Raw genomic sequence first — 19,112 nt, forward strand, 5'->3', positions numbered from 1 at the left:
AAAGACCAAAAAAGAGGGCTGGGGAGATAGCTCAGTGGAATAAGTGTTCGCCTGGCAAGTGCAAGGTCCTGAGTTCAATCCCTGTACAAAAGAAAAATAAGAAAAAGTCCTTGGAAAAGTCATTAGCAAGAGTTATTTCATGTATTTTAGATATTTGAACAACTACATTACATATATACTATCATTTGTTCATCATTTAGAGCCCTCATCAAAATTATATCTGGAAAAGCCATAGCACTGTATTTCATGAATTATTATCTTAAAAGATAATGTTTTTAATGAAAAAAGAATATCTAAAGCTTTTATTATAAGGGCTGGCAGTATAGCTCAGCAGACTAAGTGCTTGCTTAAGTAAGCACAGGGGCCAGGGTTTGATCCCCTGGCACCGCATGCTGCGTGGGCCCCGACCCCGCCTCCAGGTGCGCTGAGCAGGTGATGGGAGTCTGGGCGTGGTGGTGCACAACTGTAATTCCAGCACTAGGGAGGTAGAAATCAGGAGGATCACTATAAGTCTGAGCTGTGTAGTGAGACCCTGCGCGCATGCACGCACACACACAAAATCTTAAAGGTTGTATTATAAAAAAACCAGAGCTATTGAAATGCACTAATGACAACACAAAGGGAAGTATAAACTGCCAGTAATTTAAGAAGCTACAGTAAAACACCATATGGCCTTCAATGTAATTCTGCAACAAAAACAGAAAATTCTGTGAAAAACAGCTTTTTTCACAGAAAAATGCTATTTCATTTGCCCACCACTACACTTACCTGCTCCAAAAATGGTGTATATACCAGACTATCCTGGTAAACAACAAATTTGTAAATAACTTCCAAATAGTTCATGTTAGTTAGCTTCATGAGAATGTACATGTGCATGTGTGTGTGTCTACTGTACAACTGCATCATTTTAGACTATGAAAGTCTAAAAGGTCTAGTAATAGTTCATGAGGCAGATTTAGTATGTGTCTTTTTGAAACTGTTTACAATACTGCTTATCAAAAAAACTACCTACAGGGACCAACTCAAACTCAGGAAAAACACCTTATATTTTCATTTCTGAGTGTTATACACAATAGGTGCTCAAGGTTTACATAAATTTGTTAAGTTCTGGCTGTGAAATTTTTGATATTATGGTATACAATATTGATTTTTGAGAGGAGATTCTGTTCACCTATGGTATTAACTATAGCTTCAATGGGTAAAAACATTTTTAATTCACTGTCCAAACTGTGTGACTAATTTTCTATTGCTATAAAAATATGAGATATTTATAAAGAGGAAAGGATTATTTTGGCTCACAGTTTTAAAGGTTTCAGTCCATGGTTAGTTGGCTCTAACGATTTTGGGCCTCAAAATCATTAGAGCCTGGGGTGAGGGCCGCACACCATAGTAGGGAGTTGGGGGGGAGCAAAACTGCTTACCTCATGGCAAGGACGGAGGAAGGAGGAAAGTAGGGGCTGAGTTCCATTATCCCCTTCAAAAGCATACTCCCAAAGATTTAACATCTTTTACCTAGTACCACATTTTAATTTCTACCACTCCTTAGTACTGCCATATGGGCTTCAGAGGCCACTTAAGATCCAAACTACAGCACTGTAGCAGATGTATGTGTCATACAACACGGCATACCAAAGACATACTACTTTAAAGGATTTTTTCTATTAGATTAAAAGTTAATTCATGCTAGGTATGACGCCACACCTTTGTAATGCTACTTACTTGGGAGGCTGAAGCAGAAAGAATGCTTGAGGCCAGTCCAGCAACTTAGCATGACAGTATCTCAAAATAAAATACAAACAAAAGATGGGGATGTAGCTTAGTACTCATTGGGTTCAATCCTTGGTCAAAGAGAAACGTGCATTCAGTGTTTTGAAAACTCAGTAACAAAAATGATTACAACTTAAAAGAAAGAATTAACTTCAGATAAACCTCTAAAACCCAAGAGGTTCAAAGGTTTTAGTAAATATTCATTCACTCCACAAATATTTATTGAGCACTATCTTATGCCAGGCACTCTAAGTGATGTGGATACAATTGCAAGTAGTTTTATAAAGTACTAAGTGTTAAGAATACAGTAACTCTAGGTAATGGCACAGGAAGTTAAAGGTCATATCTGTGGAAACAAAGCTATGATACTTCTATAAGTGGTCAGGGAATTTCCGAGAGGAGCCACATGGACTGAAAACTGCATGAGGGAAAGGAAACTGCCACTTTAGTATCTGATGTAAGGCTTATGCTTAGGCAGGAAGAAGATCTGAGGTGGGATTGTTCATGTTCTTAATGGACTGAAAGGTGGCCACATTGGCTGCTGCCCAGTGAATGAGAAAGGAGCATGGTAGAACCAGAGGCTGAAGAAGCTTCAGGATCCGTTCACAGAGTTTCCAAGAGCAGATTATGCCAGATCTTGCAAAGTTTAACTGCAATGAGCAGGGAAACAGTATGACCAAATTTACGCTACTCACTCTGACTGACCTGTAAAGAAGGGCCTATGGGGGGGGGGGTGGCGGCAGGGAGCCATTAGTTAGCACCAGCTTCACAGACAGATGCTGTATGCATTCATATTGGGCTTTCTTGTAGATTGGCCAATGCTTCATTTAATGCACTGTTGTCACCATTTTGAAATTCTTAATAATTTGTGAACTGCAGATCTCATATTTTCATTAAATTCTGCATATTATGTACCAATTTTTAAATATTCTATTTTCAGGAGCAAAGATGAAAGCTTAACCTAGTGTTGTAGTAGGATGCAAAGTATATGGTATTAATCCAGCTGATGAGACTTGTTAAATGACTAGGTATGTCCTATAGTGAAAAGAAAACTCATGTATAGCTCCTTTTTTCTTTTCTACTAGAGTGAGTGAAAATGGGGAAGATGAGGAGGCATGTAATAGGCAGAGTATTAAGGATGGGGTGGACAATAACCAAGAGTTCCCACTTAAGCATGTTAAGATGCATGTGAGACACTTAAGTTTCTTAACACACTTAACACTATTAAGGAGAATGCTGTATAAATGAATATGAAACTCAGGGCAAGTCATAGTTTATATCTAGATGTCCTCCAATGGCTTTATGTATTCCTAGGCAAAGCTTTTGTAAAATGATTAGAATATGGGCTAAGGGCCAACCAGATAATTCAGCAGACTAAAGCCTCTGCAGAGCACAGGGGCCGGAGTTCAATCCCCTGCATGCTGTGCCAGTCCTGCCCCTGAGGCACTCTAAGATGTTGACTGAGACTGAGCATGGCGGTGGTGTGCGCCTGTAATCCCAGCGCTTGGGAGGCTGAAAACAGGAAAATCACTAGGAATCCAATCTAAGTAGTGAGAGCCTGTAAACCCTGTGCGAAATACATTAAAAAAAAAAAAAAATGAATATAGGGCTTATAGACAACTGACTTGCTGTTAAGAGGTGCAGTCTGGTCAGAAGAGGCCAGTCACTTGGGGGTGTGGCCTAGAGAAGTTTATCTTCATCTCTGGCTCCTGCTGACTTCTCTGTTTCTGGTCTGTCCTGCCCCTCTGCCATGCCATCTCCCCTTAGAGCCAGTGAACTATGGATTAAAATATGAGCCAAAATAAACTTCTCCTCTTTTAAATTGTGAGTATCAGGTATTTTGTCCCAGCAACATGGGAAGTGACTAAGAACAAGGTCTGGGCTACAGATACAAATTTTGGAGTTGCCATACATAGGCATACATACATACATACAAACATACATACATATCTATACTGATTACTTAGCACAGATCACTTGGCAGGACAACATAGTGGAAAGAGTTCTGGAAGTTAGTAAGTACCTACAAAGAAGGTAAGGGCCAGCAATCAAAAGGATTTTTTTTTTTGGGGGGGGGGTGGCTCATGATGCCTTCAGGGCAGGTCTTGCAAGGCTTGAGGATCTGGGAATAGAACCAGAGCATCCTGAGGCTGACAGCTTTGTTTAAGCAATGACTTAAACAGCTAGAGCTAATGGGCAGGCTCCCAAGGGCCAGCAATCAAAGGAGCAGAACATGCATGCAAGGATACCACCCCAGGAGAGACTCAACATCCCTTGGAGTAAAATACATTCAGTGATTTTTATTAGATGAATCCCAGCCTGTTGAGAGTGGCAATGAAATACAGTGAATCAGCCTAATACACTAGCTAGTTTTATGTACAATCGTTTATCCTTTTCTGTCTTACCAAGATGTTTATTCAGTTTCCTAAACACTCCTATTCCTTAATTCCTGACTATGCTGTGTCATTCCTACCTGGACTCTCTCACTCTACTTTTTTTTTTTTGGAACGGGATTGAACTCAGGCCCTTATGCTTACCAGGCAAGCACTTATTCTACTGAGTTATCTCCCTGGCCCTCATTCTCCTCTTTTGAATTATTCAAAGTCTACAATTCTTTCTTTGACTTTATCACATGAATGTTTTCTGATATCTGATATCTAATAGTTACTACCTATGCCAACCTCTTATATAGCATAAAATATATGCACAATTAATTACATTAAAATAGTATGACCCATTTAAAAAAAAAAAAAAAAAAGCTCTGATTTTTAATGTCACAGTGCTTGGCATACATTACATGCTCCGTAAATACCTGCTGAGTGAATGAGTGAAAAATGACACTTGGATGTTATTAGGTATGGAGAAGTTAAATTAACCTAGCACACAACAGTTTAAAAAAACCTTACTGTGACCACAGCCTGTGGTACCCTGTAAGATACAAAGGCGTAAATCCAAACTTCAAAAGTGTATTTCTTCTTCTACTCAACAAATGATTATCATGCTAGGTGTGAGGTTCTCTTCTAGAGGTTTACCCATGATGAAGTACACAGAAAAGGACTGTTCTTGTGGAGCTGTGTTCAAATGGTCACTGGTTTATTTTGTTTTGTATAAGCTTCCCAAGCCCTAGTTATCTTTCTCCTTTTTCTTTCTTTCTTTTTTTGGTGGAACCGGGGATTGAACTCAGGCCCTTGCGCTTGCCAAGGAAGCACTTATTTCACTGAGCCATCTCCCTGACCCCTAATCCTCAACTTTGTTTTCTTTTTTTTGGGGGGGGGGGCAGAACTGGAGCTTGAACTCAGGTCCTTGCACTTGCAAGGCAAGCACTTATTCTACTGGGTTATCTCCCTGGCTGCTAATGGCACAAGGATTTTTTTTTTTTTTTTTGTGGGGAGGGGCTGATCAGGATGCCTTCAGGGCAGGTCTAGTTTGGCTTGAGGATGAGGGGATCAAACCACAGCATCCTTTGCCTGACTGCTTTGTTTCAGCAGGCACTTAAAACACCTGAGCTAGGGCTGGTGAGATGGCTCAGTGGTCTAAAGCACCCACTTAGCATCAAGCTAAGCTAAGCAAAGCACAGGGACCACGGTTCAATCCCCCAGCACCACATGCCAGCCAGCCCTGCCCCCTGGTGGGCTGAGCGGGCCACACACACACACAAAATAAAATTATAAAAAAATAAAATAAAGTAAAATAAAACATGTTTAAAAACAAAACAAAAATAAAACACTTGAGCTAATGGGCAGGCCTCCTTTCTCCTTTTTCTGACATATCTACTACTTTTTTATTTGAAAAGTTTCTGTTTGAATATTAATTGCTTCCATTGGGTTTTCCTCAAATCTATAATACAAGAAAAGGATTTTAGACCTTTGAAATCATAATTAAAAAAGTATTTGGGATATGACAACTGTAGTATCTGGAGTACATTACAGAGAAATAGATTTTTAAAAAATGTATTTGGTAAAGGGTCTCACTATGCAGCTTGGACTCACAGTGAACCCTCCTTTTCAGCCTCCCAAGCACTGGGATTAGAGGTGTGAACTACCACGCCCAGACTTGTGGCTGGCTCAGGGCACCTGGGGGGGGGTGGAGAAGAGCTGGCACAGCATGCGGTGCTGGGGACTGAACCCCAGTTCTTATGCTTGCTTAAGTGGGAGCCTAGTCTACTGAGCTATCTCGCTGGCCCTTAGAAATAGATCTTTGAAATGGCACCTATATTGATTCACCAAAACTACTCAAAGCACTCCAGATTTCACAAAAACTTCGTAAAGAAAAATAATACTGAAAATTCTGGGAGGTGGAGGCAGAATGATTACAAATTTGAACCCATCTAGACAAGCAACCTACTTAGTGAAGTTCTATCTTTAAATAAAAAAAATTTTAAAATGTCTTCAACAGCTTATTGGAGGTGGGAAGGCTAGCAGCTGAGTGTACTGTTATTCCTGGGAAGCAGAGGTGACTTAACAACTCAGTAAGATCCCCTCTCAAAACAAAAAATAAAAAACAAAAAACTAACTTCCCCCCAAACAAGCAAAAAAAACACAGAGTATGCATCACAAAATTTAAAAAGGGGTGGGGGGGGTAGTAGTAGGGATGCAGCTTAGTATAAAGGTCCTGGAATCAATCTCCATTACTAGACACACACACACACACACACACACACACACACACACACACACCAGACAGACAGATACAGAGACAGAATTCATTGACTGACTTGATTAACATCATTTGACAATGCAGCCTCCTATTCAATGTGCTGAATGGAACCCTTTCTCAGTAACAAAGGAACATTTCCTTAAATTGAAATAGTTCAGGGACTCAGAGCAAGGGCTGAAAATTTCAATGATTACAACTCAGGAATAACATGTTAAATTTTAAGAAAACTTGTAAAAAAAACTATGAAACATAAACAGGCCTACAGCAAACTGTAGTAGGGTGGAGCTCCTTCTCAGGTTTGCTGGTTTTGCAGTGCACCACATGGGGGAAGCAGGTGTGACCTATTGATCAGAAAATCCAAGGACACACGTGCAGAACAGTTCCCAAAGCCCTGTAGGTGGCATTATCCTGAAAACACCAGCAGGGTTTTGATAGGTTGACCTACACCTGACCTTAGTCTCAGATGTGGGTGATACAAAAAGGAGTCACTGCTCAGGTTCTGCTAATGTGTTCTCTCTTGTATTGTTGCCTGCCATGATGCTTTCAGGTATCCTTTCTTTCCTTTTTCTTGTCCCAAACTTTGTATGCAGAGCCTGTTTATTCTCTTACCTTAAAAAAAAAAAAAAAAAAAAAAAGTGCTATCCTTTCTGCTTGTCCTGACCAATACTTTGCTCAGGACAGTAAGAACCTACAAGATCAGGGTTTGATCCCTTGTGTGCTATGCCAGCTCTGCTCCCGGGGTGCGCTGAGACTTGATTAAGACTGGGCATGGTGGCGCAAGCCTGTAATACCACTGCTTGGGAGGATGGAAACAGGAGGATCACTATGAGTCCAATCTGTGTAGTGAGACCCTGTAGATTCTGTACTAAATGCATTACAAAGAAAAGAAAAAGAAAAAAGAAAAGAAAGAAACAGAAGAACATAAAAACTACCCCCAGGAGACTCCAGTTTCTTATAGTCTGGTAACATATACAGAAAGGGCAAAGATCCATATTAAATATTGTTTTCTGATAGAGGACAGTGATGTTTTATTTAACAAAAACCTATAAATTACCTTAATTTTCTAACACATACACATACAAGTAAAAACACTTGAGCAAAGAATAACTCACCTAATTTGTACAATACAGACTAGCTAACAATGACTGTAGTTGTATCTAAGGAAACTTCACTACTATTGTAGGTCTTCCTTAATGGTCAGTTTAAAATGTTCAAAATAGATTTCTCACAAATGCATGTAGGCTAGATCTGTATATATGGTCTTAGCAGAAATGGCTGTCCCAGTGAACTCTCCAGCAAACTAAGACTACTACCCAGTTTTATGTTTGGCTTCTACCTATAAGTGGTATTATTTTATTATTTTTAATATTTTTTATTGAGAAATAAATATGAATGAGACAGTTTCACAGCTGATTAACAGGACAGTTTTGATAGTCAATACACTGTACATTGTTATCTTCTTAGTGTTTATCCATAGTACAAGAAGCAGACAGGATATTCTGTCCAAACTAAGTGGTATAATTTTAGTAACTTCTTACCTTCTTACTCAAATATCTTGTACAAGTAATACTTTTACTTCACCCTTAATTGTAAGAGGTTTAAAATCTATTGCCTAGTTTGACTCATGCCCATTATTCTCAAAATGTATTCAAAATCTACAGAATAGAATTAGAAATAGGATAAAAAGTAAATGCCTAAAGACAGACACTGCTAAGGGGGGAAAAGAGAAAAAAGGAGATGGCCAGATGACAAAGACAAACTCTTTATACTTCACAGTCTTGTCTAAGGTTAGCTCTTTTGATTTGCAACTGTGACTGAACAAAGAGAAATTGTGTACTGAAGTATTTTTATGCTACAAAGCTGTAAAGATTTGAAGAAATACCACCACAGGTCAATACTGTTACCTAGGACTTAATAATTTTAATCTTAAACAAAGCTAAGTGAAGTTTTAAAAAATGGGTATCAATCCTGGAGACTCATTAGTTAAAGTATAACTATGTATCCTTCAAAATGATGATCTTGAGCCAGGACCAAAATAGCGGCAGAGGCAATAGCTATGTCCCAGGTTTCTTGGCTGCTAGGCCAGTCCCACCTGCAGGTGGGGCAGCCCATGTCAAGTGGCGCTCGCTGTGGGGAAGGCTTAGCTTGCATGTGGAAGGTCCTCACCTTTTTTGTGGCGCTCCTGGGGGGTGGGAATGACCACGCTGAATGCTTTCCTGAAGTCACATCATGGAGAGGAGGAGACCCCCAAGTTCATCACCTACTCCCACCTCTGCATCAGGACCAAGCCTTTTCCTTGGGGAGATGGTAACCATACTCTGTTCCATAACTCTCGTGTGAATCCATTTCCGACTGGCTATGAAGATGAATGAAGAGAACCTGGACCATTATTACCCAGGCATCAGGCAGCACAGCTCTGACTTGGACCATTACAGGACCTTAAGCTCACTTTCCTTACTTGTATCAAATGATGACCATCATACTGATAGCCCATTCCTTTGCTTGTGCAAGAGATGGCCTAAATAAATAACTTAAGACTCAAAAAAATAAAATAAAACAAAATGAACTTTACTACTATTCACTGAACAAAGACAAAAATATGGTTCCAAAACCTCAATGAATTCACAATTTAGTAGACAGCAATGAAAGTAACAAAAGTGAAATAAACAGTAAAAATGTAATCAGAAGCTTGCTAGAAAAAAAAAAAAAAATCAGAAGCTTGGTGGAGATGCTGCTTGCCCTGTATGCGGAGAACTGTTGAGGAGATCTGATACTTGAGTTCCCTCTAAAGGGATGAATAAGGGGTTTGGCAAATAGAAGGCAAATGAAAATCACTACACAAAACAAGGCATGAAAACAGGATGAACTGGGGTAGAGCAAAAGATTGGTTTTGATATAGCACACACCTGTGTTGAAATGGCTGGACAATCAGAGGCTAGAACCTCGAACATATTTGGGTATTAAAATAACATATCTGGGTATCTCAAAAAAAGCTACCAGACAAGGAACACAGAAAATAGGCAAAAGATGTAGAGAATTCCCAAGACACAAGATGTTATGTTCAGCAAAATCTAGATTCAGAAAACCTTCCCTCCTAACCTAAAGTGCAAATATGAGAGTATTTAAAAGAAAGGACTATAACATACCTTTGTTGTTCATGCTAGTGCTTTAATTTTTTAGCATAATTTTCCAGTAGCTTTTATACTCACTTGGAAATTCTTATTTCATCACAAAATTTTAGCTCCAGCAGCAGCCTCCACCACAAACACAATGGGAGAGGAATGAGGGAAAGGAGGTACCTCTACCCTTAAATCTCTGTACAAATAACAGCATACTTTATGAGGGAATTTTTTTTTTAAAGATTTTTTTTTTTGTGGTATCAGGGATTGAACTCAGGACCTTGTGCTTGCCAGGCAAGCACTTTTTCCACTGAGTTCCCCGGCCTTTAATGTATTTTAGTACAGGGGCTACAGGGTCTCACTACACATGTTGGACTCATAGTGATCCTCCTGTTTTCAGCCTCCCAAGCACTGGGATTATAGGCATACACCACCATGCCATGCTGGGGATTGAACCCTGGCCCCTGTCCTCTACCTAAGCAGGCGCTTTAGTCTGCTGAGCTATCTGGCCGGCCCTATGAGAGAATTCTTGTTTTAGTCTTTTAAAATATTTTGGGTAAAATACCTAGCCTACCCTTCTATGGAAGTTTTAGCCTAGTAAAATTTTTACAATTCTGTTATAGCTACCCGAAATAATTTGTATTATAAGTTACTGCATTTGAATGAAGACATCCAGCTTTGTTTACACTATCCTTTATTTGTAAATGGGTAATTAAAAAGGAGCATCTTGAGGGTTAAGGATGTGTGAACAGGGTAACCTCAAGGCAAAGAAAGCCTTCTTTCCTTGGGTAAGCACTTCAGAACGACTGCTCCCTGGTCTTTCAAATAAAACCCTTATAGCTCCCCATGTTAAAAATTATAATTCTCGGGCTGGCAAGATAGATCTGTGGATTAAAGATCCTGCTTACACTAGCTTTGGCAAGTGCAGAGACTGCACGAGCCCTGCCCCCAGGGTGGTAGCACATGCTTGTAATTCCAGTGCTAAGGAGTCTGAAAGCAGGAGGATCACCAAGAGTCTGAGCTGTGTAGTGAGACCCTGCAATGACCAAATACCTATCTATCTATATCTATATCTATACCTATACCTATACCTATACCTATACCTATACCTATACCTATACCTATACCTATACCTATACCTATATCTATATCTCCTTGAGTATCTCAGGCAAGTCACTGCCAAAAGTATTACTGTAGAAGAGGAAGATACAACTCTTTTTTTTTTGGCGGAACCGGGGATTGAACTCAGGCCCTTGAGCGCTTATTTTACTGAGCCATCTCCCAGGCCCATAAGACTCTTTACTAATACTGGTTTACACTTTTGAAAAAGGTTCTGAACATCCCATAGGAGATTTATAAACACTAGATACAACTGAGTTTCTGATACAAACACACAACTGATGGTAGCAACTTGAGGTTAAAGAACAAAGAAGACATAGCATGGGCCACAACAAGACAGTTAGACCAGTTCCCACATCTGAATCTGGAGAATTATCTAAGGAGTGCTCTTTTTAAAGATTTTTGTTTTGGGGCCGGGGAGATGGCTCAGTGGAATAAGCGCTTCCCTGGCAAGCTCAAGGGCCTGATTTCAATCCCCGGTTCCGCAAAAAAAAAAAAAAAAAAAAAAGATTTTTGTTTTGAAGAGGATTATTATCATGGATTCTATAACAAAACTTCAAATCTGTAAGTCTATTTTTCTTTCTGGTCTAGTTCCAGTTTAAACTTAATTATCTACCTCAAGAAAAGTATGTAAAAGTGTTCCGTGCAAAACAACTCCATTGTGTGAAACAGGACCCAAAGGAAGGCAATATTTCCAGACCAGGAGTTCTCACACAGGTAATTGTGCTGAGACTAATAGTTAACATACATTGAGTACATGCTCTGTGCTGGACACCTTATAATTCTACAATATTATTTTATCTTTATCACAGCACTAAGGTAAATGCTAAGGTCTTATTTTATAGACAAGGGTGTGAAGGCACAAAAAGATCCCATGCTTTGCCAGAGATCATATATCTAGTATAAGTAGGGAAGTGGTCATTGAACTAAGGCATTCTGATTCTGGAGCCCAACCTGTTAGTTACCTGACCTATTATCAAGACATCTTTGTAGATCTAGAATAGCTTTCCAATAAAAGTAATTTCTTGATCCTATTTACAAATAAAATAGTCTTTCCTAAGGGGAAATAATCAAGGGCATGACTGTCCATGAAAAATGCTGCCTCTATCCCTCAGGTGTTTTTTTGTAGAACAGGGTTGCATGGATCTGATGATGGCCTCCCCAACAATCATCTGGTCCACTCCTTCCCTGAGCAGTAGATGTCTGCTCCGGATGGGACTGGCCCTACTGCCAAAACCTTTCCAAGGGTGTATCCTTAACCAGTCCATATAACCTCATAATTGACATATTTACTTGTCCAGGGATAACTCAGAATCCACACTGGCCCAAAGAAGAAAGTGCAGAGTTCTGTTTATGTAAGCTGGCTGAAGACAAGGTCTTTTTGTTTCAAAAGAGCCCTATGAATAAAGAGGAAGGAGTCAGCAGACAGCTACCTATTAAGAGAAAAATTCATCCTGGGATAGTCAAGCTATAGAGGGACAGACCCAAGAAAATTGTAAACACAGGCAGTGCTGATGACATTGTGTATTTCTAGACAAAGGCAAGACTAAAGTCCAGAACACAGGATTCATTATATGAGGGAACAGATTGATTGATTGATTGATTTTTTTTTTTTTTTCTTTTTCTTGCGGTACTGGGGATTGAACTCAGGACCCTGGGCTTGCCAGGTAAGTGCTTATTCTACTGAGCTATCTCCCTGGCCCAAAAGATTTATTTTTAAGCCAACTTTCACTGAATTTTGATACTTAAAAATAAAATATATTATCACTGAAATATATTAAATCACTCAAATACATTAACTCAAAATCCAACATTTCAAATATTACCAGAAAGGCTATTTACTGTATTTACCTGGGATGCCTACAGTTTTCTGTTCATTGTTGTCTCAGTGTGACTTGCCAATTCTGTTCTCAAACACTTCTACTTTAATGACACCTCTGTCTGAAAATCTGTCTTTCCATTAACATTAACAGCACTACATTTCTACTCCTTTTTACACTAGTGTCATGTCAGTAAATGGATTCTTTACATAATCCTTCCAGGGAGTGTGTGTGTGTGCACATGTGTGTGCATGCACTGAGTGTGTGTATGTGTTTGTTTTCACGTTCAAAGATTGTAAACTCTTTGGAGAAAACTAGTGGTGTGAAATTTGAAAAATTTTGAATTTTACCTTAGCAATCACAGTATAAAATTTAAAAAACTGAGTAATTATAAATTAAATATATGAGATGACTTATAAAACTATTTTGGCAGTTCAATTTTTGTAATTTTAAGTTGCTGTTCTTGCAATTTTAAGTACTTTCTACTTCAAGTCTTTTATGTCAACTGTCAACTGGGATTTAAATAAAAATAGAAATGGTACCTAAACAGCAAGCAGCTTAAAGATATGCATTCATTACAGGAAAATTATGGCTTTGAAAATAAAAGCACAAAGACCTTACTACATGTGTTTAGAAAATAAAAATTTGTAAGGACAAATAGAAAAGGTAGTCTAAAAACTTAGATCCAGGATTTATTAACATAGCAGTAGCTTAAAATACTTCAAATAAACAGCCTAGGTTCTGAAAATTCTCCAGTACCAGACACTCTCATGTAGCAAATGTCCTTTGTTTTATTTTCTTTTAATTTTTTTTATTAGTACAAATTGGTGACACATATTACATTCCTTGTGGGGAACTGGCACAGGCACACAACACAATTAAATTCTTTTTTTTGGGTACTAGAAATCGAACTCAGGACTTTGCCCTTTCCAGGTAGGCACTGTGCCACTGACTTATATCCCCAGTGCCCCAGTTTAATTTTTTTTTAATCCTCTTTCCCTCTCCTCCACACTCCCTCCAGCTCTTGGTCCTCCTCTTTCCTATCTTCTATCTATGTTGTTCCTTATTTATATTTTAGGTGTCTTACATTAAAAAAAAAATGCAATATTTAAGCTGGTGGGTCTGATTTATTTCACTTAACATTATGGTCTCAAAGTCCATTCCTTTTCCTACAAATGACCAAACTTCCTTTGAAGTGAACACATGCAACAATAACCACAGCTTTTATATGGTCACAGGCAATCTAACATGTATCTCAATCTACACAGAGAAACCACCACTAGCACTGTAAAAATAGAAAACACCAACCTCTTTAATCTCATGTAGTTTTCACTGGCAGCAGGACGGCATTCAGCTCTTTGAACCACTATTCCTTCCAATGATAGTTTATCTTGAATGGAAAGAAACAAATATATCAAATGTATTCAAAGATAACATCCATCAGTTCAAGATTGCAATTTTGGCACATTATAGTAATATCAAATATAATGAATAGTAAAAATCAAGGAAAAAAAAGGAATACTATTAAGTTTTTAAGAATATCACTGGTTAGAACAGAAAGGAATTTTCTTGGCTGCTAGCAAACTAGACTCCTGTCAGGGTCTAGTTGCTCTATCCCCTTTCCAAGTACAGCTTTTAAACATTTAGCTCTTTTCTAAATAAAGTGGCTTAAAAGGACATCAAATCAAATATAATTTAAAGAAAATCAATTAATCTATCTGTCTGTCTGTCTATCTAGATAAAGGTTCTCACTACACAGCTCAGACTCGTAGTGATCTTCCTGTTTTCAGCTTTCCTGTGCACCACCATGCCCAGTCTTGGTGGCCTGCTCAGCATGCCCGCAGGTAGGCCAGTATGTCATATGGTACCAAGAATCAAACCCTGGTCCCTGTGTTTGCCTAAGTTGGGGCTTAGTTCACTGAGCCATCTAGCTGGCCTAAGAGTTATTCTTTGAAAGATGAAATAAAATAGAAAGCCCTTAACCAACCTTATCTTGTATAAGGCACATACAATAGGAAGAAAATGCTCAGCTGGGAAGGGGAACCGGCATGGGGGGGCACAGAGAGGGAAAAAAATGAGAAAAGAATAAATGGAAACAGAGCTTTGTAAATGAGTGGGACAGGGGCTGAAGGGGAGGGGAATGGAAAAAAGAAGGATCATGGTAAATCATGTACAGGTACAAATTACCTATGATGAATGTGATCATTATGTATATTTAATTTGTGTGAATAAACTTAAGAATTTTTTTTTAAAACCACAGGAGAAATAGAAAAAGGATTTATAATAAAAGGTAACACCTATTATGTACCTACTGGATATGAAGAATTGTGGCACAATTGTGTGACAGATCTCATTATGTAATACATGCATGAATGTTTCAGGTTTGTACCAGGTTTACTACAATGCAGGAACATACTACTGCCCTTAGAAATAGACATGACTCAATCTATATGTATGAGATGTACCTAAGTGTTGCGAAGAGATTCAGAACATTGCCTGGCTCATTCGGAATGCATTTATGACTTATCTCTTCAGTGTTAATTACTTCATTCTATTAACATCCCATTAACATTAACTATGCAAAGAAGATTATGAGGTGTTGAACACCTGCTATCCCAACACTCTGGACGGTTGAGGGAGAAGAAATAAAAAAATTTGAGCCCATCGTAGGCAACTTAACAAGACCTTGCCTCTAAATAGGCAGGCAGACAGACGGATGAACAGATGACTGGCATTGCAGCTCTCTCAGTGTGAAGTCCCTAAGTTTAATCCTCAGTATGACAAAAAAAAATTTTTTTTTTCTTTTTTAAGACACAATAGTGTCCTCTGTAGACATGTTTACTGGAAGAGACAGGTATTCTGGACAAACTATAGAGTATAATTAGAACCAGTCCTATGTAGCCTATACGAGAAAATCTTCCTTCTTGGGGACTTCTCCTGATTTTGTCTCCAAAAATCCAGGGGAGTCTATATTCTAGCTCCTAAATGCTAATTACAAATACACTGTGTATATTCCATATTTCAGGGTCTCTCAACACACATGGACAACCAACTTTAAGGAAAGGCTATCAGATGACTCAGAAGAGCAATGAGGAGAAGCATGCCTACCTTGTATCAAAGTATTCCCAGGAGGAAGTAATAAAAAAATAATTGTTTTACATTAAGTTTTAAAATATAAATATAATTTCCTCTCATGAATTTAATAAGATTAAAATATTAAATGTTTTGAAAGCAAAGTCAAATCTTATATTCAAGTCTGCTCCTCTGTTGAAGCTGAAAGTTCTAGCAGAAAAATTTATTCACTCATCACAATAACAGCAAGAGCTGGGAAATTTTGTTGTATAAAGTGTCTTAATTGTATGAAGAAAAGTTCAACCCTGGAACATCAATGCCTCTGAAAAATAAACTCAGAACACCATCCCTGAGAATAACACAAACTCAAGTGTTTATTAATGTTTAATATGAAAAGAACTACTTTTAAAATATCGCTAGTAGTTCAATCCCTGGTGCTGCCAAAAATAAAAAAAAATAAAATATTGCTAGTGAATGTTCCCCACTTATAACAATACCTATTCCAGGTGAACAACTGAATTTAATTTTTAGTTAAAGATTTGTTTTTTTTTAAAAATCTTTATTTTTATTTTTTATTAGTTAAAGATTTCTAAGACGGGTATGATGGCTCACACCTGTAATCTCAGCACTCTGGGAGGTGAAGGCAAGAGCATCATATGTTTGGGCCCAGCCTGGGCAACTTAGTGATTTAACAAGGCTCTGTCTCAATGCAGCTCAATGGAATGACCTTGGGTTCAATCACAGCATGGCACAAAAAAAGGAAGGGAGGAAGGAAGAAAGGAAGGGAAAAAGGAGGTTTCTTTCTGCCATCAATCTCCACATGCTACCGAAAAAAGGGAGAAAGCATATTCAAAGCACCTCTACATTTCAACTAGACCACCATTTTCCTTATTATTTTGCAGTCAAGGTCACTCACACAAAGCAAGAGAACTCATTTTCTGAAACTATATTTTCTGTCCACCATACCTTTCTTTCTTTTTCTTTTTTGTGGTACTGGGGATTGAATGCATGACCTTGCGCTCCCGGCCCACACCATACTCAAGTAAAATGGAAAGTCTCATCAGGAAAGAATTCTCCTACCAACTGACTGCTCTTAATCCAACATCAGTTTGCTGCCCTTGTCCCCTTCTCTTTTCAAATAAATTTTAAAAGCTAATTTACATATGATACTGCTACATAAGCATGGTTCACTGGCTCTTTTTAAAAAGTCGATGTATACTTTTTAAAACCTTATGGCAACGTGTTTCAGTATTTCTTTCTATTAAACCTTGGTTTTCTTTCTCAAAACATTTCTTACATTTCAAGTAAAAGTTATTACAGAACCTATTCATTAATATAGGAACCTTATTTAAATCTACTTTGTTGGCTCAATTTGAAAAACGACAAATATTTTAAAAATGATTGTTTTTAATTCTCATACACTTATGAAATATTTACTGATTATGTAAAAGAACATGTAAAGCATATCAGGAATAACAAAAGAAAAATGAAACATGGCACCTGTTCTCAAGGAGCATAGAGTTGAACAGAGACATTCTCAAACATTTGTTCTATGGTACATACTTTATTTTTTAAAGTACATATTGATTACAGAGTAACAGGTTTTACTTTGATATTTTCATATGTATACATAACATATCCTGACCAAATCCACACCCCACTGTCCTTCCCTCCCTTCTTACTCTTGTATCCCTTTCCTCTTTCCTACTAGTCTCTTACTTGCAAATCCCAACTCCACATATGAGATAAAACTCGCAACACTTGTTTTTCTGAGTCTGGCTCATTTTGCTTACCATGACAATTTCCAGTTCCTGAGCTAGTTTGATTTCATGGCTTGGTCACTGTGAAGCTCATCACAATAAGTACAGGATTTTGATCTACATCTAGATGTCCTCTCAAAGCTTCATGTCCTCCCTGATTCAAAGGCAGGGCTTTTGAAAGGTGACTGGCTAATGGGGTTAATAGCTGACCTGCTGTTAGAAGGCAAGTAATGGCCACAAGAGGTAAGTATCTGGGAGCATGACCTGGAAGGGTCCATCTACCTCCAGCTCTTCCTTTTCCTCTCTGCTTTGTGCCTGCCATGAAGTCAGCACCTTTTCCTCCACTCTGCCCTCTACCACACTGTCTTGCCTCAAATCCAGTGGATTATAGACTGAAATGTCTATAAACTGTAAGCCAAAATAAACCTCTCTTCCTTTAATTTGCAGCTTCTGAGTATTTTGTCTCAGTGATCAGAAAGTCATAAGACACATGAGTATGCAGGTATCTCTACAGTATAGTGACGGTAATTCTTTGGAGTATATACTGAGGAGTGATATGGCTGGATCACATGGTGCTTTCTACTCTTAGTGTTTTGAGAACGTTTAACTTCCATTTGTGGAAGCAATAACTTAAATACCCATCAACAGTTGCAGCTTGATTTAGCTATTCCATGTTATATTCCATGTTATGCACACTACAAATAATTATAAGCTTTGTCAATGTAAAACATTTTAAAAACCAGTATGTGCATTTACATTTGCTCTTATTTAATTTTTTCTGTATTTAGTACAGGGTCCACAGGTCCTAAATACATAGATCGGACTTACAGTGATTCTCCTGTTTTCAGCCTCACAAGAGGAGGGATTACAGGCATGCACCACCATGCTCAGTCTCAATCTCAGTCTCAGAGCACCCCGGGGGCAAGGCCAGCACAGCAGGCTGGGGATTGAACCTTAGCCTCTGTGCTCTGCCAAAGCAGATGCTTTAGTGTGCTGAGCTATCAGGCTGGCCCACATTTGCTTTTAAAAGATAAAAAAGGATAGAAATCCCCAAAAAACTTTCACTTTGTCTCAATTACTGATATACACATTAGAAAAATAAATCTTTGAACAAGACTTTTTTAAAAAGGCAGACTAATAATAGGAAAACAGTTTTGATTTCACAGATCCCTTGAAAAGGGTTTCAGAGATTCCTCTATCTAGAGGTCCCCAGATCACACTTTGAGAGGTACAGGTCTAGAAAAATTACAGAACAGGTATACAAATCATTTGAATACAACAGAGGTACTTTTGATACACCTTCATTTACATCACTTCCAGATTAACAAAGCTTTCAATTCCTCACCATTAAATGTAGTGACAGATGCTCATAGCTCTTTATACAGAAGTGGACAGCAGGCTAATCTCTAGCACTCCCACATACTTCTGCTCAAATTATTTGAGAATTTGTTGATGTTAGTTTTAGTAATCATGCCATTTGATTATGCATTATGTAAACTCATTAAATTATGAGTATGCAGGAGATACAGATGTTTCTATGAAAACTAGACCGAATGGTTTGGTAAGCCTTGAAATAAAGATAAGTTGCCAAAAACTACTGTCAAGATAGGTATGCATGGGGACAACTGGAAGACAAGCATAAAATTCTAGAAGGATGTGTATTTTTATTGCATTGCAGTGTCTAAGTTCGATTTTTTTTCTGAAAAAATCAAAACTGAAAATTTAAATTAAATTATGGATTTAACTTCCATCAGAATAATTATTCCATTGCCATCCTATATTTTAACACCTTACTTTAC

General features: G+C 38.2%; 1 protein-coding gene and 1 pseudogene across 1 annotated transcript in view; one reads left to right on the forward strand and one right to left on the reverse strand.

The window, feature by feature from the left end:
* LOC105743389 overlaps nucleotides 1-8,815 on the forward strand; it is a 23,622-nt pseudogene extending 14,807 nt beyond the window's left edge.
* Nucleotides 1-19,112, reverse strand: part of Gtf2f2 (general transcription factor IIF subunit 2) — a 156,044-nt gene that overhangs the window by 53,928 nt on the left and 83,004 nt on the right. Inside the window, exon 5 of the mRNA XM_004640274.2 lies at nucleotides 13,790-13,871. Within this exon, the coding sequence (XP_004640331.1) occupies nucleotides 13,790-13,871 (82 nt within the window). The remainder of the gene's footprint in view (nucleotides 1-13,789; nucleotides 13,872-19,112) is intronic.

The sequence above is a fragment of the Octodon degus genome, unplaced genomic scaffold (assembly GCF_000260255.1).
Source record: "Octodon degus isolate 3935 unplaced genomic scaffold, OctDeg1.0 scaffold00122, whole genome shotgun sequence".
Taxonomy (NCBI): domain Eukaryota; kingdom Metazoa; phylum Chordata; class Mammalia; order Rodentia; family Octodontidae; genus Octodon; species Octodon degus.